This window comes from Phaseolus vulgaris, chromosome 9 (assembly GCF_051622355.1).
Source record: "Phaseolus vulgaris cultivar YP4 chromosome 9, ASM5162235v1, whole genome shotgun sequence".
Classification (NCBI taxonomy): domain Eukaryota; kingdom Viridiplantae; phylum Streptophyta; class Magnoliopsida; order Fabales; family Fabaceae; genus Phaseolus; species Phaseolus vulgaris.
This window is the reverse complement of record NC_143506.1, coordinates 9,659,998-9,676,228: the sequence shown is the minus strand read 5'-3', so window position 1 is coordinate 9,676,228 and position 16,231 is coordinate 9,659,998. Positions and strand designations below refer to the sequence as shown.

The following is a 16,231-nucleotide window of genomic DNA, read 5'->3' as shown; positions in this document are numbered from 1 at the left end:
CGTTCAATTTAAATAAAAAAACACACAAAAAAATTGAAAAAAAAATCCTTAGTAGCAGGACTTTACCAAAAAAATGAAAGAAAAAATTGGTGACTGAATTCCAAATGTTGTATGAGTTATCTTTAAAGTGAATGATTGAAGTTGCTTTAGGTATCTTTTTAGTCACTCAAAATAAAATCATAGTGAAATCTGTTGGGAAAAACGGGTAATTTTCTCACTAAAACAAAACCTTAATAGAGCTACCCGACAAATAATATTGAATAAATAAAGCGGAATAATAAAAGAGATAAAGAGGAAAAAACACACCCGAAAATTGTTAATGGAGTTCGGCCTGTTTAGCCTAATCTCCGAGCACAACAAAAACAACTCACTTTTATTATTATGAGGGAAGATATTACAATTTGGGATATATAACAGTGAAGGAGAAGAGTTTAATTTATAACCCTGAAACCTTCTTCCCAAACAATGAACTCACCGATGTGGGACTTGAGATTAAGCCAAAATCAACAAATTCATAGTGAATAAGTACTTTATGTCGTTGTCTTGTCCAATGTCTGACAAAAGGCTTCATAGTTCTCTTCCTCAGTTCTCACTTTCAGTTCAGTGAAACCAGAGGATGTCTTGTACTTGCTAAAAATAGTAACAAAAATACCGGTTATTAGTGTATGGAGAATATTTGCAACGAAGAGACTCATGCTCTGATAAAGTCAACATCGCACAACGGATCCAACACTCACACTCACTCTCTCTTCCACCGATCATGTTCTGAATCCAAGAAACTATGGCAAATCGCCGCCCCTTCGATCTTTACCCGTCTAGCCATGTTCTCCATCACCGTCGTCACCCAGTCCTTCGCCGGCCACCTTGCCGACCTCGATCTCGCCGCCATTTCCATCGCTTGCACCGTCCTCATCTCCATCACCTTCGGCTTCATGGTACTAGCCACTCCCTTTTCATTTTCACTCTTATCAACCAACATTGTCTTCATTGCGATGTTCCTTTTCTAGTTGGGTATGGCGAGTGCGCTGGAGACGCTATGCGGCCAGGCCTACGGCGCCGGAAACCACCGCATGTTGGGCGTTTATCTGCAACGCTCGTGGGTTGTTCTGTCCCTGTCCTCGATTCTGATGCTGCCGTTGTTCGTGTTCGCGACGCCGCTGCTGAAGTTGGTGGGGCAGCCCGTCGCGGTGGCGGAACAGGCGGGGCTGGTGGCGGTCTGGTTGATCCCGTTTCACCTCAGTTTCCCGTTTCAGTTCACATTGCAGCGGTTCCTGCAGTGCCAGTTAAAGACCGGTATCGTCGCTTGGGTTTCAGGGGTGGCTCTTGCGATTCATGTTTTGGTGAGTTTGGTTCTTGTTTATAGGATGAGAGTTGGGATCGTTGGCACTGCACTTTCCATTGGTTTCTCGTGGTGGCTCTCGGTTTTGGGAATGCTTGGTTATACACTCTTCGGTGGGTGCCCGTATTCGTGGACTGGTTTTTCTGCTGAAGCTTTTGTTGGTCTCTGGGAATTCTTTAAACTCTCTTTGGCTTCTGGGGTCATGCTTGCGTTAGTGTTTCTTAACTTATTTCTCTCTTTAACTTTTGGTATTAAACTCTCTGCTAAAAGTAAATAAGAAAGTGTAGCCTCAGGTCTTGTTGTGCCCAGAGAGGATCCGACTACAGCTACCTGAAAAAGAAGTCCTCTATTAACCGATTTTATGCCTATCAATAGTTTCAAACATTCCCCTGTAGGAGGTAGGAGGAAAAGAGACTTTAAATACTTCTGGAGTCTGTCAATATCTTTGGCTAGAATCGGAAGTAGATTAAATTATGTTATAAATTACAATTAACCCGTGTAAGTGTTTCAAGAACTGAGTTGAACAAGTTTACTTTCACATAAGCAAGAAATTTGATAAATTGTCTTTTATTTTCTTGTGTTAGTGTTCATTAGAAATTTGTGTGAAAAAGGACAATATCTAGGTACATTTCTGTAAATGATATTTGGTTCTGAACGTTGAGGTTGATGTGCGTATTAGTGTTGTTAATGTGACTTTGCAGGTTAGAGAATTTCTATTACCGACTGTTGCTTATAGTCTCTGGATATATGCATAACACTGAGATTGCAATTGATGCTCTTTCAGTTTGGTAATTTGTGCTTTCGTAGTTTTTTCTTTCTAGTTTAGTCCTATATTGGTTTATTGGATTTTTGCTGAACTAAAGTCAAACCTGGCATGGCAGTGTGACGATATTTGGTTGGGAATCCATGGTACCGCTTGCATTTTTGGGTGCAACCGGGTAAGTCACTGGTTGTAAGTCCTCTTTCTTACTCTCCTTAATTGAGGTATATTATTGATTTTTGGTAAGGGGAAATGTTTAACTAAATTGAAAAATTAGTTAGCTAAGGGGTAGGGTGAGGTTGAGTATTTCGTGATGTGTAGTCAAATGTAATTGATGCCCAGAAGCAGAACCCTGCAAATCCATACAAAACGATCTTCGTGTGCTTTTTTGATTGATTCTGACCAGACTATGGTCTGATAACATTTTGAACTTTGATTTGCTTTATCAGAGTGAGTTTTGTAATATGATCATTCTATAGGGTTTATACTTTGTTTTTGCACTGCCGTTGCTCTCCACTTAGTTGCTGACATGTTTCTATCAAAAGATGGAAAGTTGTTAAAAATTATTGTGGTAATTCATAGATCTTGATTTATCATTTAATTTTGGTGTGAATTTTCTAGAGTAGCATTGTTTTCTTTCCCTTAAATTTTATTAAGACCTACCATATTCTGATAATTAATTCTGCCTTCTGTAAACGTGTTATTAGGTCTCCAAATTGTTGTAATCTCCCCAAAACATTCAGTCAGTTTATCAACTCAGTATGTAATTTACTGCAGTCTTGAAACATCACTTGCATTAGTTGAACTGTAGGCGATTATAGTCATATGAACATACACATTTTTTGTTGAAAAACTGAAGCATAAGGAAAATAAGGAACCTGATACTAAAGGACGAGAGAATGACAGATTGACATTCCTGCCTCAAGTTTTGTAATTTAAGCATTAAGAAGACGAATTTAAAAGCTTCCCAAAGCTTACAACGTGTTTCTTATCTTCAACAAACAGTCCACAGGTATCTTTGGAAGTTTTCAAGATTTCCAATATTTGAATCTAAAACATACCCACTTTCCGTTAGTTTAAATGGAACTTGTTAAAAAATCTTCTGATTTTATTGGAGACATTGATCAAGTTCAAGGGAAACTGTAGAAGTATATGCTTTTATTCAGTGCATTGAAACATCAGCTTGTCTTGGACGTCTTGGTAGAGGTTGTAGTACGATGTAACAGCTAACCAGTTTCTAGAAGTCATGTTATAATCTCAAATAAGATTTCTTCAATACTATGTATAGGCAAATAACCATAAAAGAAAAAAAATCATCTGTTTATGTGAAAAAAGAACTCCCCTGGATAAAAAAACCAGCTAATTTTTCACCCCTTTAATCATGTCATTCTTCAACTCAGGGTTCGTGTAGCAAACGAGCTTGGCGCAGGCAATGCAAAAGGTGCAAAATTTGCAACTGTGGTTTCTGTGGTAAATACTGTAGTGGTGGGATTTATATTTTGGCTGGTAATCGTGTTCTTCAACAAGAATCTCGCCTTGATATTTACATCGAGCTCATCCGTTATCCAAATGGTCAATGACCTGGCAATGTTGTTAGCTTTTACTGTTCTTCTTAATTGCATTCAACCAGTTCTTTCGGGTGAGAAAGCATCCAACACACCTTGTAATATAAGCACTCAACTCAAATTTCAATTTGACATTGTCGCTTTTGCTGGTATCTGTTGGTCTTCAGGGGTGGCAGTTGGATGTGGTCGACAAGCAGTGGTGGCATATATAAACATTGGCAGTTACTACTTGGTTGGAATACCTCTGGGGGTTCTCCTTGGGTGGTTGCTTCCTTCTAATGTTGTTGTAAGTGTACCATATCCTACACTTTATCATGGGTCAATTATTGATGTAGATGAAGTAAATTAGGGTGACCTTGCGAGGGAAATATGAAGAGTTGAGAGTGAAGGCAATGTTTGGTTGTGAATATTTATTTTTGGTGTAGGCAATGTGGAGTGGAATGATGAGTGGAACAGTGGTTCAAACATTGATATTGGCTACAATTACGATGAAATATGATTGGGAAAAAGAGGTATAATGAAATGAAACGGTTTTGTTTCATTTTCATCCAACAAAATTAACTCGTCTACTTAAAAAACGAGTCTATAATATGTGCTGTAAATAGAAACTTTGAAGTAATATACACTGTTTTCGTTTCTCTGATGAAAGATTGGTTTCTTTTGTTTGCAGGTTCAGAAAGTTCAAATTCTTATTGAAGAGGAAGCAACATGCAACCAATAACAAAGGTGAAATAGGTATTTAATGACCTTAATGTCCCATTTTTTAAATTAAAAATTAAAATAAAAAATAATTGAAAATATTGTTTTTTTAAATTGTAGTTTAAACTTACAGATTACGTTTTAATTATTAATTATAATAGAATAATTTAATATGTAAATAGAGTATTTATTTTAATTTATTCTATTAGAGACATTAATTAATATACTAAAAGAAAATCATGAAATAAAAAGCATTTTTAGAACCAAAAAATAATTAGTTGCTGACTAAATTAGAAACCATTTTAGATACTAAACACATTTTGGTTTCTGAATTGGTGTCTAATTAACAATAAAGTTTTTCCTACCAATTATTTAAATTCTAAATTTAGTAGCAAAAACCTTTGTGCTAATTAGACACTAATTTAAAAACCATTTAACAATAATAGAAACTAATTTAGAAACAAAATATTTTTTAATCTTTAAAATATCTCTAATTTAGTCCTATAGCAACTAATTATTTTTTGTCTCTAAAAATTGATTTTTATTTCATGATTTTCGTGATAAATAAAAACTTATAAAATATTTATATAACTAAATATGCTTACGTGTATTTTGTTAATTTCCACTATATTTTGTTATAAAGAAACACATTCCTTGTCTCACAATTTTGGAAAATGGATGCAAAATATGAAGATGACATTCCATTCTCTATCCTAACAATGAGGCATATTATGTATTTCTATTAGTTTGTGCCTTATATGGAATTGTTTCTACACATTACCTTCATTTAAGGTGGTGTCTTATATTGGATGAATTTTAATTAGGTTTTGCCTTTTAATGTATGGATTTTTTAGGCTTATTTTGGAATCAAATTAACTACTTCCTTATACAAGTTTTTTCTTCTTCTTCCAATTACCACATTCTTAAAACAAAATAGAGAAATCACGTTTTTACAAAGTAATCATATTTTTAACCAAATAAAATAACTATTAAAAAATTGTTTTAAATTAACATCCAATAAATAAATATTAATTTAATTTCCATAGAGTCGATTAAACCGATGTTAAGTGTAAATAATATTTTAATTGATTGATTATACATTAGAAGAAAAAGTATTCTAAATCATAATTACTTATCAACATATTAGCACATGTAATTTATAATTAATATTATATCAATTTCTCTTTTTGTCACTTGTAGCCTCCCTTCGTATTAACAGACATTGTTCTATTATTGAGCATGTTTTTAGAGTAAACACTTAGAATACAAAATTGAAACTATTTTTCATTATTATAAACTTTTTAAGTTTTGTATAAACTTTTTATCCGACTTAGATATTCTATTTTCTTTGTAGTGAAATTTAGAACATATTCCTATTTAACACACGCTGACAAGTAAAATTTAGAACAATTAATATATTATTCTTTAACATATTTCATGTTATTTTTTTAACTTATTTGTTATTTTATTTCAGGGTAGTGCGATATTGACACCCAAAACCTCATTACAAAAGCAATTTTTTAATTGAAAAAGATTATTGTGAGATATTGTCACCTAATTTTTTTTCCTCCAATTCTATAACTTGTTTTATTATTTTTATATTTAATAATTTAATTTATATTTTATTTAAAACACTTGATTGGTATCAAATCAACTTTTTCCTTTCCCATTGTCATGGAATTTTTAAAAAGTTGTCGCTCACTCTCACTAGTCAAAATATAATAAATATAATGAAAATGATAGTTTTACAAGATTTAGAATTTAGAGTGGTATATAACTCTTAATGTAATGGTTTATAAATAAATATAAATAATAAAAGATAAATTTGTAACTAAATTATATGAAAAATATTAAAATAATAGTATTTAGTGTTGTAATGTGATTGTATAAAAAATGAGAGTTATCAATGTATCATTACCTAAATACAATTTTTCTTCCCTTAAGATATATTGAAATAAATCTTTTCATTTTTATTTACATTTATTATTTGAGTAATATACGTTGACAACTCAATTTTTTATATAATTATATTACAACTTTCACAATAATAAAAATTTAACATACATACAAAATTAATTTTGAATGAGTCGAAATTGAAAAACAAAAATTAACATGTAAAAGAAAAATGATAAATTAATTAAACAACTTTTTTTTCCTAGTTTAAGTCTCTCTTCTTCTTCAAGCTTTTTCTCTTCTTCCATTGACACATTAAGGTTATGATTAACTTGATGATAGATACAAAAGAATAATAGTTTTATCAAATAATATAGTTGTTTTATTGGAGTGAAGAGAGTGATTGAAAGTGACAAAAGAATAATAATTTTATCAAATAAGTTTATTTTATTTTTAAGTTATTCATATGAAATGATAAAACATTTCATTGTAGTAATAAAATGATATGTATTAAATAAGAGTAGAATCAAACACGATTATAATGAATAATTTTCTTTATATATATAGGTATAAATAATAGTAGTTTATATCCTATTATATGTCTCTTTATTAAAAAATATTATTATTTAATTTCAAAATATAATTTATTTTAATTTTCATATATTATATATTATTTAAATTGCACAAATTCAGGGGATAGAGCACCCTAAACTCGTTTCGTATATGAAAAGTATTCTAGATGTGGTGTAGATAAACTAAATAATAAAAAATATAGAAAATTACACTATATAAATAATATGCTGATAAGGTGTACTTACACTTTATCACTTATATCATAATATTTTTTATATTATTAATGCTAATTCTTTATTAATGATAATAATAATTATTTTTGCTTAGTTGGTTCGGGTCGAAATGTTAACCTTATAAATATTTAAAATATATCTAATTTTGGATCTCGAGAATAAATTTAATCATATTTGTGAGTTAATAAATTTTATAAATGAAAGAATGTTTCTAACATTTTTTATTAGATCAAAATTTTATTATAGATAATTGTACCGGTCGAGTTCATAGGACACGATGAAAATTATTACACTCAAATAAAGAATTAATGATACTAATTAACAATTAAATATTAAATAATATATTCTTAATAATGATTTAAATTTTTAATCCGATCCAATAATATATGATCTATAATAATTATATAAATAGACATAGATTTCAAAAATCAGATATTAATAATATCTAGTGTCGAATATCGAATTCTTATTTAATTGTGAAAGTGAATTTTATAAATATTATTTCTAAAATTAAAATATATATATATATATATATATATATATATATATATATATATATAAAGACAAGATGACTATTACTAGAAAAAAAAAATAGACGGAGCAATCGAAAAAGATAATAATTATCTTATTCCAACAAGAAAAATTATAAAATTATGGGATGCATTGAAAAAGTTTTAAGTAACATAATTTTATTAAATAAAAATATTATAATAATTGTCAATGTTCTGAGCATCCTTTAAATACAAAATGTCAGAAAGGAACTGCAGCGTGTCATCCATGGGCCATGGTACTTGGCACTCTGTGGCCTCAGGGAGTTATTATAGGTTCCACTCTTATTAAAGAAAAGACAAACTTCTAACCAAAATTGAAACCTTAAGAGATTTTATTTATTTTTTAATTTTGGAATAAATAAATAAATAATTTAATAATGTGATGTTGTGTTAAAAATTTTGGTGCAATAAATTCGCGTTCCTCACCGACGTCTTATACTTTTATTTTTACGTATATTTATTTCAGAAAAAAATAATATTGTATTTGATATCAACATACGTGGATTCCATGGATCTCTTTTTCTTGATACCATCGTAGAAATGATGCATAAAAAGAAGACGACAATGTTAAAAAGTAAGGCTTTTGTCTCCAAGAAAAATATTTTTTTACATTTCTTTGCTCCAAATTACACCTTTGAGTGATAGGAGTATTTTTATAAAATAATAAACATAAGGTAGATATAATTTGAAGTATTGAATGTTAAATTATACTACTCTTGTCTCCAGTTTGGATTGTTCATTCATGTCTATTTCTTAATTCTTAATGATTAAGAGGAAAAATAAAAGATATAAAGTAGAAGAGAAATACAAGTGTGACACTATAACTGATGACATGAAATAAAGAAAACAAAGATGTTAATTTGACACTGAAAGCAAATCACATGACAATTTATCATAATAATATTTTAAATTAAAAAATAAAATAAATATAATTAAAATATGAATTTATTCGATTCAACCGTCAATGTTTGCAGCTTCAACCTAACATCACCCTTAAGGGAGTTGCAGAGGTACATATAGAAAAGAGGGAAGAAGATGAATGTAGAATAGCGTTATTTACTTTACGTTCTACTCTGTTCCTCTGGAGGGTCATGGAGAGCTTCAAAGGAGACGACGAAAGAGCAAAAACACTTGCGGAAGCTCTTCTACAACCAGAAGATGCGGTTATTCATGCAGAACAACAACACGAACAACCGTACGAGGAACAAAGTTTTGGTAACAAACTCTGGCTCGAAACGAGGAAGCTATGGATAATTGTGGGGCCCTCCATCTTCAGCCGCCTCGCCATGTTCAACATGAACGTTGTCACCCAAGCCTTCGCCGGCCACTTGGGTGATGTCGAACTCGCCGCCATTTCTATAGCAAACACCGTCATCGTTGGCTTCAATTTCGGCCTCCTCGTAAGTCCTCCCTAACCCATTTCATTTTTTGGTAAAATCACATTCCCTTTGTTATCATCATCATCAGAATCATTAGCTTCCAAAAAAATATCAAAAAAAACGTAGATCATATTGAATATGTGAATTTAATGATGATGTTTTAATATTGTTTAAAAGTGATTTGGTAATTATACAGCTGGGGATGGCGAGTGCGTTGGAGACACTGTGCGGGCAAGCGTTTGGGGCGAAGAGATACCACATGTTGGGAATATACATGCAGAGGTCGTGGATTGTTCTGTTCCTGTGCTGTTTCCTGCTGTTGCCGTTTTATGTATTCGCAACGCCCCTTCTGAAATTTCTTGGGCAGCCGGAGGATGTGGCGGAGTGGAGCGGTGTGGTGGCGGTGTGGCTGATTCCTCTGCACTTCAGTTTTGCGTTTCAGTTCCCTCTGCAAAGGTTCCTACAGTGCCAGCTGAAGACGGCGGTTATTGCGTGGGTGTCCCTGGTGGGTTTGGTGGTGAATGTGGTGACTAGTTGGCTCTTGGTGTATGTGTGGGATTTTGGACTTTATGGCGCAGCTATTTCTTTGGACATATCATGGTGGGTTTTGGTTCTTGGCATGTATGCTTATACTGCCTATGGTGGATGCCCTTTAACTTGGACTGGTTTCTCCGTTGAAGCCTTTTCTGGACTCTGGGAATTCCTCAAACTCTCTTCTGCTTCTGGGGTCATGTTATGGTATTCCCTTCTCATCTCTTTCTTCTTCATAACTATAAATTAATACGGGTGTGTTAAATGTATGTTGTTGTTGTTGTTGACGCATGCAGCTTGGAGAATTGGTACTACAGAATACTTGTCCTTATGACTGGCCAGTTGGAGAATGCCACCATCGCCATTGATGCCTTGTCTGTATGGTAACTTCTTCAGCTCTTTCTTTCCCTTCATTTTCTTCTATTCCTTTTCCTATTTCAAATACTAAATGTATTTTGTTTTGCAGTATGACCATTAATGGGTGGGAGATGATGATTCCACTGGCTTTTTTCGCCGGCACAGGGTATCTTCTCCATTCCATTTTCCTTCTTAATTACCACAAATTTAGAATTTACGGTCCATTTTACACCTTTTTTTTAACTAGATAATCATTTTATTTTCTTGATATTCTCATACTTCACACCAACTTTCTGAAAACAAAAACGTTTTTTCCTAATATAGTACCTTAGTCTTACTTATCATTACTTCAATAAAGTAGTCTTATTTTTCCTCCGTTTGGTCCTATCATTACCTTTATCTTTACTTCAGCAAAGTAGTCTTAATTTATCTCTTTTCGGCCCTAAAGTTTGAATTATTGTTGCATGTGTAAGTATAATTACCACTCTTTTGTATCTTGTTCATCATCTTCTTGATGATTCCTTTTATTTACGGTTTAATTTTTTATGATAATAATTGAAGGATACGTATCTTTTGTGTGAACTAAATGGCAGAGTAAGGGTGGCAAACGAGCTAGGTGCAGGGAATGCAAAAGGAGCAAAGTTTGCAACGCAAGTGTCAGTAGCACAGTCAATTGTGATTGGAGTTGTTTTATGCGTGCTGATAATGATATTCCATGAGTATTTGGCATACATATTCACCACCAGCTCTTCTGTAATAGAAGCCGTTCATAACATGTCATTCCTCTTAGCCCTCACAATTCTTCTCAATAGTGTTCAGCCTATTTTGTCAGGTACTTATTTTTCTTATCATTATCTCTCACTTAATAATATACACTATCTCACTCTCCACACATATACATCTAAGTTTCACACAAAAGGTAGGGGGAACCTAAAATTCCAACGCAGCTACAGCTAACTGAAACATATTAAATATCAGAATAAAGATTCTTTGACAAACAGTAACTTACTTGCATTTCACATCCTTTTATAATAACATAATAATATTTGAAGTTAAAAATTAAAATATAAGTTTATTAAATTGTCAAACTAGTGCTTTTACTTTTCAGAGTTTCAGAGAATCACTGATCCAAATATTATATGTGCACAGAACTTACATGTGCCTGTCAACATTGAATATGACATATTTTTTCTAGTTTGAAAGATCTGCAAACATACTTTTAACAATAGTTCTACATCATCCTTCATAAAAAGGAATTTGATTAACGATTACGGTTTTTATACGCTAACGGAACATTGTAATGTTAACTGTTATTATACGTGTGAGATAAGGAGATGGTGTTTGTAATAATAATTAAATTATATGTTATTATTATTTTATTTTACATCACAAGCTCAATTATATGAAGACAGAGGAGAAAACAAGATGGGTGACAATATAGAGAAAAAAACAGGTAGCAGTAGTGACGAAAATTACGTTAAATGGCAACAAAGGCGAGGGAATCAAGTACACTAGGCAACAAGAGCAAATGAAGGAGAAAAACTATAACTTAGGGTTGAGGTCTGCACCCACTTATATATAAAGAAAGGCTCTAATCTCTAGACGATGTCTCTAGACGATGTGGGATCGTCAAGTGGTCCGATAGTGGTGCGTGGAACTAACACAAACACTCGCTAGGATAGGTTCGAAATGGCTCTGATACCATATTACGAAGTGGACTTTAAGCCTAACTCAACCCCATAAAACCGGCTCGATAAGGTGAGGTTTGCACCCACTTATATACAATGAAAGACTCTAATCTCTAGTCGATGTGGGATCTCCAACAATAACTGAGAACACAAACCGGACATGATGTGATTTATCCTCGTTGTTTCCTATACTTGATAGTGATCACACATCCTCCTCCTCCTCCTCCTCATTTATTACATATCATTGCCACTCTTTTATCATTCTTATTCTTATGTTTTAATTAGTGAAAAGTTGTGAGTGAAGGTAAATTTAAATTGATTAGATAGTTAAATGGAAGTTGTGATGATAATATTGTAGGAGTGGCTGTTGGTTCGGGATGGCAAGCATACGTAGCATACATAAACATAGGAAGCTATTACCTCATCGGACTCCCACTCGGAATTATCATGGGATGGGTCTTCAAAACTGGTGTTGCGGTAACTGCAAAAATAATCTTCAATACTTCTTAATTAACTTCCTTTCAACCCTTAATCTGATGCTGTTCATGGCAGGGTATATGGACTGGTATGATCTTCGGTGGCACAGCACTTCAAACGTTGATACTCATCATAATAACAGCACGATGTGATTGGGAAATGGAGGTATATATATATATTTATATATATATCTCAAGTTGAAAGCTCTGCCTGGTATCATCAATGGCGTATGCATGCATGTTCTAATATTTTATTTTCATTGCATTTTGCAGGCGAACAAAGCTCGGTTTCGTGTAAGTAAGTGGACCAGATCTAACTCCAATGCCGCACTGCAAATCTCCAATTAACAATCCATTTTGTTCATTCACCAATTTCGGGTGTGAGTTTTGCCTTCAATGCACAATTATTCTTTTAACAGACACCAACTTGTTGTATTCTATGAACGTATTATTCTTAGAAAAAATTTAAAATATTATCATTTTAAGTTACTGTTTTTCAATCATATATTTAGAGTTTTATCTCATAATATAATATTGTTGGTAAGTAAGAGTTATGTTGTAGGTATGTACACTGACTTATGCAGTATAATCTATGTTCCTATATATTCAAATTGATAAATTACTGAGTTCGTATTTGATTTTTGGGAAGAATTGTTCATATTCAACTTTTGAAAAGAGTTTGAGATGGAATAAATGGCATATAAGCTGCAATAAATTGTGAAAGAAACGTATACTGAGATGTACAACATGTACAATTTAAGAGGGGAAGAATATTATGACAGGAAGTGACGGGGCTCGTGATCGATTTATCCCCTCATCATATCTTTGATTCACTGTTTCTAATATTCTTTTTGTTTTATTTGAAGGTGAAAAAAGTTCCCTTGTTATTTGGCAGTTCAAATGAAATTAGTTGAGAAAATAACTCTTTTAAATCACTCATTTAACCAAACCTTGAACCAAAAGCCACTCAAAGGTTACAGAAGTCAAATTCATTTAGCTTTTGTTAACTTACTTTTGTCTTTTATGCATGACTTGTTCTACCTATTGTCATTTTACTTCAATTTTTTTATTGTCCTTTTATTTTCTGACTGTATTTATTAGAAGACTGAATTTGGATTTTCATGACTATTTTGCTTTTTTATTTCTTTCATATTTTGTGACAAACATTATGATTTTTTATGAACAATTATCCACAGAATAGCTATATAGGCAATATCACTGTTGACAGAAAAAAGGAATATGGAAAAGTAGGTTAACCATTACCTCCATATGGGTAGGGGTAAGAAAACATTATATATACTAATATTATTTAGTTCATAGATAAAATAAAATATAAATAAATTAAAAAGTATTACATTCAATTATTTATGAATACAAATTTCCAAATCTTTAACACTTCTCCAAAAGTTTTGCTCCTAAATTTTCACTAGTATTTTTATTTTTAAATCTTTATTCCAAAATTCTCAAATCACTTCGTCCTAAATACTAAATCACTAAATCAAACTCCATTTTTTATGACCACAATAGTGTTGAATCAAACTTCAATTGATAGTGTCATTGAGTTAAAGAATGTGAGTTAGAAATTTAAAAGTTGATATTTCTCTTGTTAAATATGACCTTAAGGTGGTTATTGTTGAAACCTCATTGTCAAATATACCGAAATTCTTTCTTACTCACAACTGTTTAACTACTATTACTTTTGATTGGTATCTTAAACAAGATTTTTATTTACATTGGTTATTTATGAAATGATGGTATGAAAAAAAAAACTATTGTTGAATGTTGCCCTTGTATTTTTATAACAATATGGTACTTAGCAAGGATATGTAGAAAAGGATATTTTGCTAGTTGCATCTTGTTTGCTTTTAGAAAAATTAGATGAAAGAGTTTGTGCAAAAGTTAAAATGTTTGAGTTGATTTTAAATATATGAAATAAATTAAGTTTATTTATAAAAATATTTATCAAAATAGTTAATTTAGGAATTGTTCTAGTCATGAATTGTGTTAGGGCCAATGGAAATGATAGTTGAATTACTAAATTGAAATTATACACCATTTTCTTTTAAGTAAGTTAGATTTAGATATTTTGTATATATATAGTTAAAACAATCACAAAGAAAATCATCAAGATAATGAATTTGTATATGTGTAGGTAATATTACCAACCAATGTATCTCTCTTGGTAATTTAGCAAATTCCTTGCATGGATACTTACACATAAATTTTTGGCAATAGATAAATGATAGATACCCACATATGATTTGGTAGGTACATATATGAAGTGATGAGTATTACTCATGGATGCTAGATTGGAGGTAAAAAATAACTATGAATGATATTTTATATGTAATAGCCAATGATGCTAGATGGTATGTAAAAATTACCTGAAAGAAGTATCTCATACGCATATCCATATGTAATAACTACGAATCCTAATTCGTTACGATAAAAATTTACCTACGAAATTTTTTCCATATATAATCAATTTGTAATTTTAATTTATATATGGAACTTTAGTGTGGGTAAATGTGTTTTTTTAGTTAGATATTCATTGCTCTTTTTCATTTAAAATATTTTCAAAAAATAATTACCCAAATAAAATCCAGTACTCACATACATTATTTAATTAGAAATTATGAAGAATGATATTTTGCACTAGTGCTATTGTTTTGTTTTTGTTTATTTGTTTGATACTCGTATAGCTGATAAATGTAGCATCAACTTGGATGTTTGTTATTTCACATTATTTAAATTTAGTTTACTATTTCACTGAGTTTAAATTTTTTGGATGATAGTTGCACTCAACTTTGTATATTTCATGTAATTTCTCGAGGTATGATGTAACTATAATGTGATCTATCACATGAAAATTATTTAAAATTCTATCTTCTAGTTATTCTACATTCAACTAATTATTGTTTATTTTGATAATTATTTTTTAAATAAATATGTTGTCTCATATTTGTGCTTAATTCCCCTCTCTTTCCTACGTTTTTATGAAATGATTTCTTGTCAATTTATTTTTCATATAATTAATATTGATTATACAAGTTACCCCAAACTAATTTATTGAGATTTTGAGTATTTTCAAAGGTTTAGTTAATGAGCGTTGGTTTAAGAAAAATAAATAAAATCTTATAGAACAATTCCAAAAAATTTAGCATATTGTTCAAAAACATAAATCTCAAAGAAAATAATAAAAACAAAAAGGAACTGCATTTAGGAATTTAGAAATTCTACATAGCAATTTTGTATTGAAACATTCTTCCAGGGTGAAATTATGTTCAATTCAGGCTCCCTCAAAAAGTCTGGATGAAAAGGAATAAAACCTGCGCTGTTCTTTTCACCACCCCTTTTTTTTCTCTCTTCGCAACCAGTAACACTAATTTTTTTTATATCCTACCTTTCTGAATTTTATTGTAATTGATTTTTGTAATATAAATATATTCTAATAAATCGTCAAAACTAGATACGTAATATAATTTTTCATAACAATGAAAATTAGCCTAATTATTTTTTATATTATAAAAATCCAAAAAATAAAATTTTTGTGAAAATTAATTTCTATAAATATAAAAAATACGTTATCACTACAAGAAAACCATTAAATAGTAACTAAATTTAGAGATAAAAATAATTATTCACTATATTTACTAAATTAAATACAAATTTAGAGACTAAAAAATTATTCATATCTAAAGTGATTTCTATTATTAATAAAAATTTATAAAATGATTTCTAAATTTATATCTAAATTAGCTACCTAAGTTTTAATGACTAATATTTTAGATTTTAAATTGGTTTCTAAAATACTAATAGAGACTAATTTAGAATATAAAATAATAAGTAGTTAAAATCTTAGTAATTAATGGTTACATACCAATTTAAAAATTATTTTATAATAATTTATTAATAATAAAAATGACTTTAGATATTAATAATTTTTAAAAAATTTATAAAAGAGTCTCTAATTTAATCAAATAGTACCTAATTATTTTGGTCTTTAAAATTGATTTTTATTTAATAATTTTTTTTTTGTAGTGTATGAAAAGTATTTTTCGAAATATATATTAGAATATAAATATGTTACGAAAACTAGTTTTTAAATTTTGTATAAATGTTATTCCAATAAAAAAAATATACAAAAGAAATGTAATAAGTAATAAAGCAACACACTAAAGGAAAGA

At 30.6% G+C, this 16,231-nt stretch overlaps 2 protein-coding genes across 4 annotated transcripts; both read left to right on the top strand.

Annotated features, from left to right (window-relative positions):
- The first annotated feature begins 554 nt into the window (after positions 1–554).
- Positions 555–5,856, top strand: LOC137822004 (protein DETOXIFICATION 27). Of its 3 annotated transcripts, XM_090295933.1 has the most exons (9): positions 556–935; positions 1,008–1,549; positions 2,041–2,127; positions 2,221–2,277; positions 3,500–3,738; positions 3,832–3,950; positions 4,090–4,176; positions 4,335–4,399; positions 5,838–5,856. In XM_090295933.1, exons 1-8 carry the CDS (start codon positions 666–668, stop codon positions 4,383–4,385), a joined length of 1,452 nt encoding a protein of 483 aa, XP_090152059.1. In that variant the 5' UTR covers positions 556–665; the 3' UTR covers positions 4,386–4,399; positions 5,838–5,856. The 3 variants fall into 3 exon arrangements, with proteins under 3 accessions (XP_090152060.1, XP_090152059.1, XP_068482977.1); XM_068626876.2 differs by lacking the exons at positions 4,090–4,176; positions 5,838–5,856 and having other exon boundaries at positions 4,335–4,405; XM_090295934.1 differs by lacking the exons at positions 3,832–3,950; positions 4,090–4,176; positions 4,335–4,399; positions 5,838–5,856 and having other exon boundaries at positions 555–935; positions 2,221–2,291; positions 3,500–3,623.
- A 2,619-nt stretch (positions 5,857–8,475) lies between these two features.
- Positions 8,476–12,663, top strand: LOC137820335 (protein DETOXIFICATION 27). The gene is made up of 8 exons (XM_068624365.1): positions 8,476–9,013; positions 9,189–9,730; positions 9,820–9,906; positions 9,990–10,046; positions 10,474–10,712; positions 11,927–12,045; positions 12,121–12,210; positions 12,318–12,663. Exons 1-8 carry the CDS (start codon positions 8,705–8,707, stop codon positions 12,390–12,392), a joined length of 1,518 nt encoding a protein of 505 aa, XP_068480466.1. The 5' UTR covers positions 8,476–8,704; the 3' UTR covers positions 12,393–12,663.
- The last annotated feature ends 3,568 nt before the right edge of the window (positions 12,664–16,231 follow it).

What these genes read in the sequence shown, in the direction of transcription:
- LOC137822004 (XM_090295933.1), top strand. Translation starts at nt 666, where the DNA reads ATGGAGAATATTTGCAACGAAGAGACTCATGCTCTGATAAAGTCAACA. An exon ending in CATTCAACCAGTTCTTTCGG is followed by an intron (nt 3,739 to 3,831) that starts GTGAGAAAGCAT and finishes GTTGGTCTTCAG; the next exon opens with GGGTGGCAGTTGGATGTGGT. An exon ending in AATATGATTGGGAAAAAGAG is followed by an intron (nt 4,177 to 4,334) that starts GTATAATGAAAT and finishes TTTTGTTTGCAG; the next exon opens with GTTCAGAAAGTTCAAATTCT.
- LOC137820335 (XM_068624365.1), top strand. Translation starts at nt 8,705, where the DNA reads ATGGAGAGCTTCAAAGGAGACGACGAAAGAGCAAAAACACTTGCGGAA. An exon ending in TCTTCAAAACTGGTGTTGCG is followed by an intron (nt 12,046 to 12,120) that starts GTAACTGCAAAA and finishes TGTTCATGGCAG; the next exon opens with GGTATATGGACTGGTATGAT. An exon ending in GATGTGATTGGGAAATGGAG is followed by an intron (nt 12,211 to 12,317) that starts GTATATATATAT and finishes TGCATTTTGCAG; the next exon opens with GCGAACAAAGCTCGGTTTCG.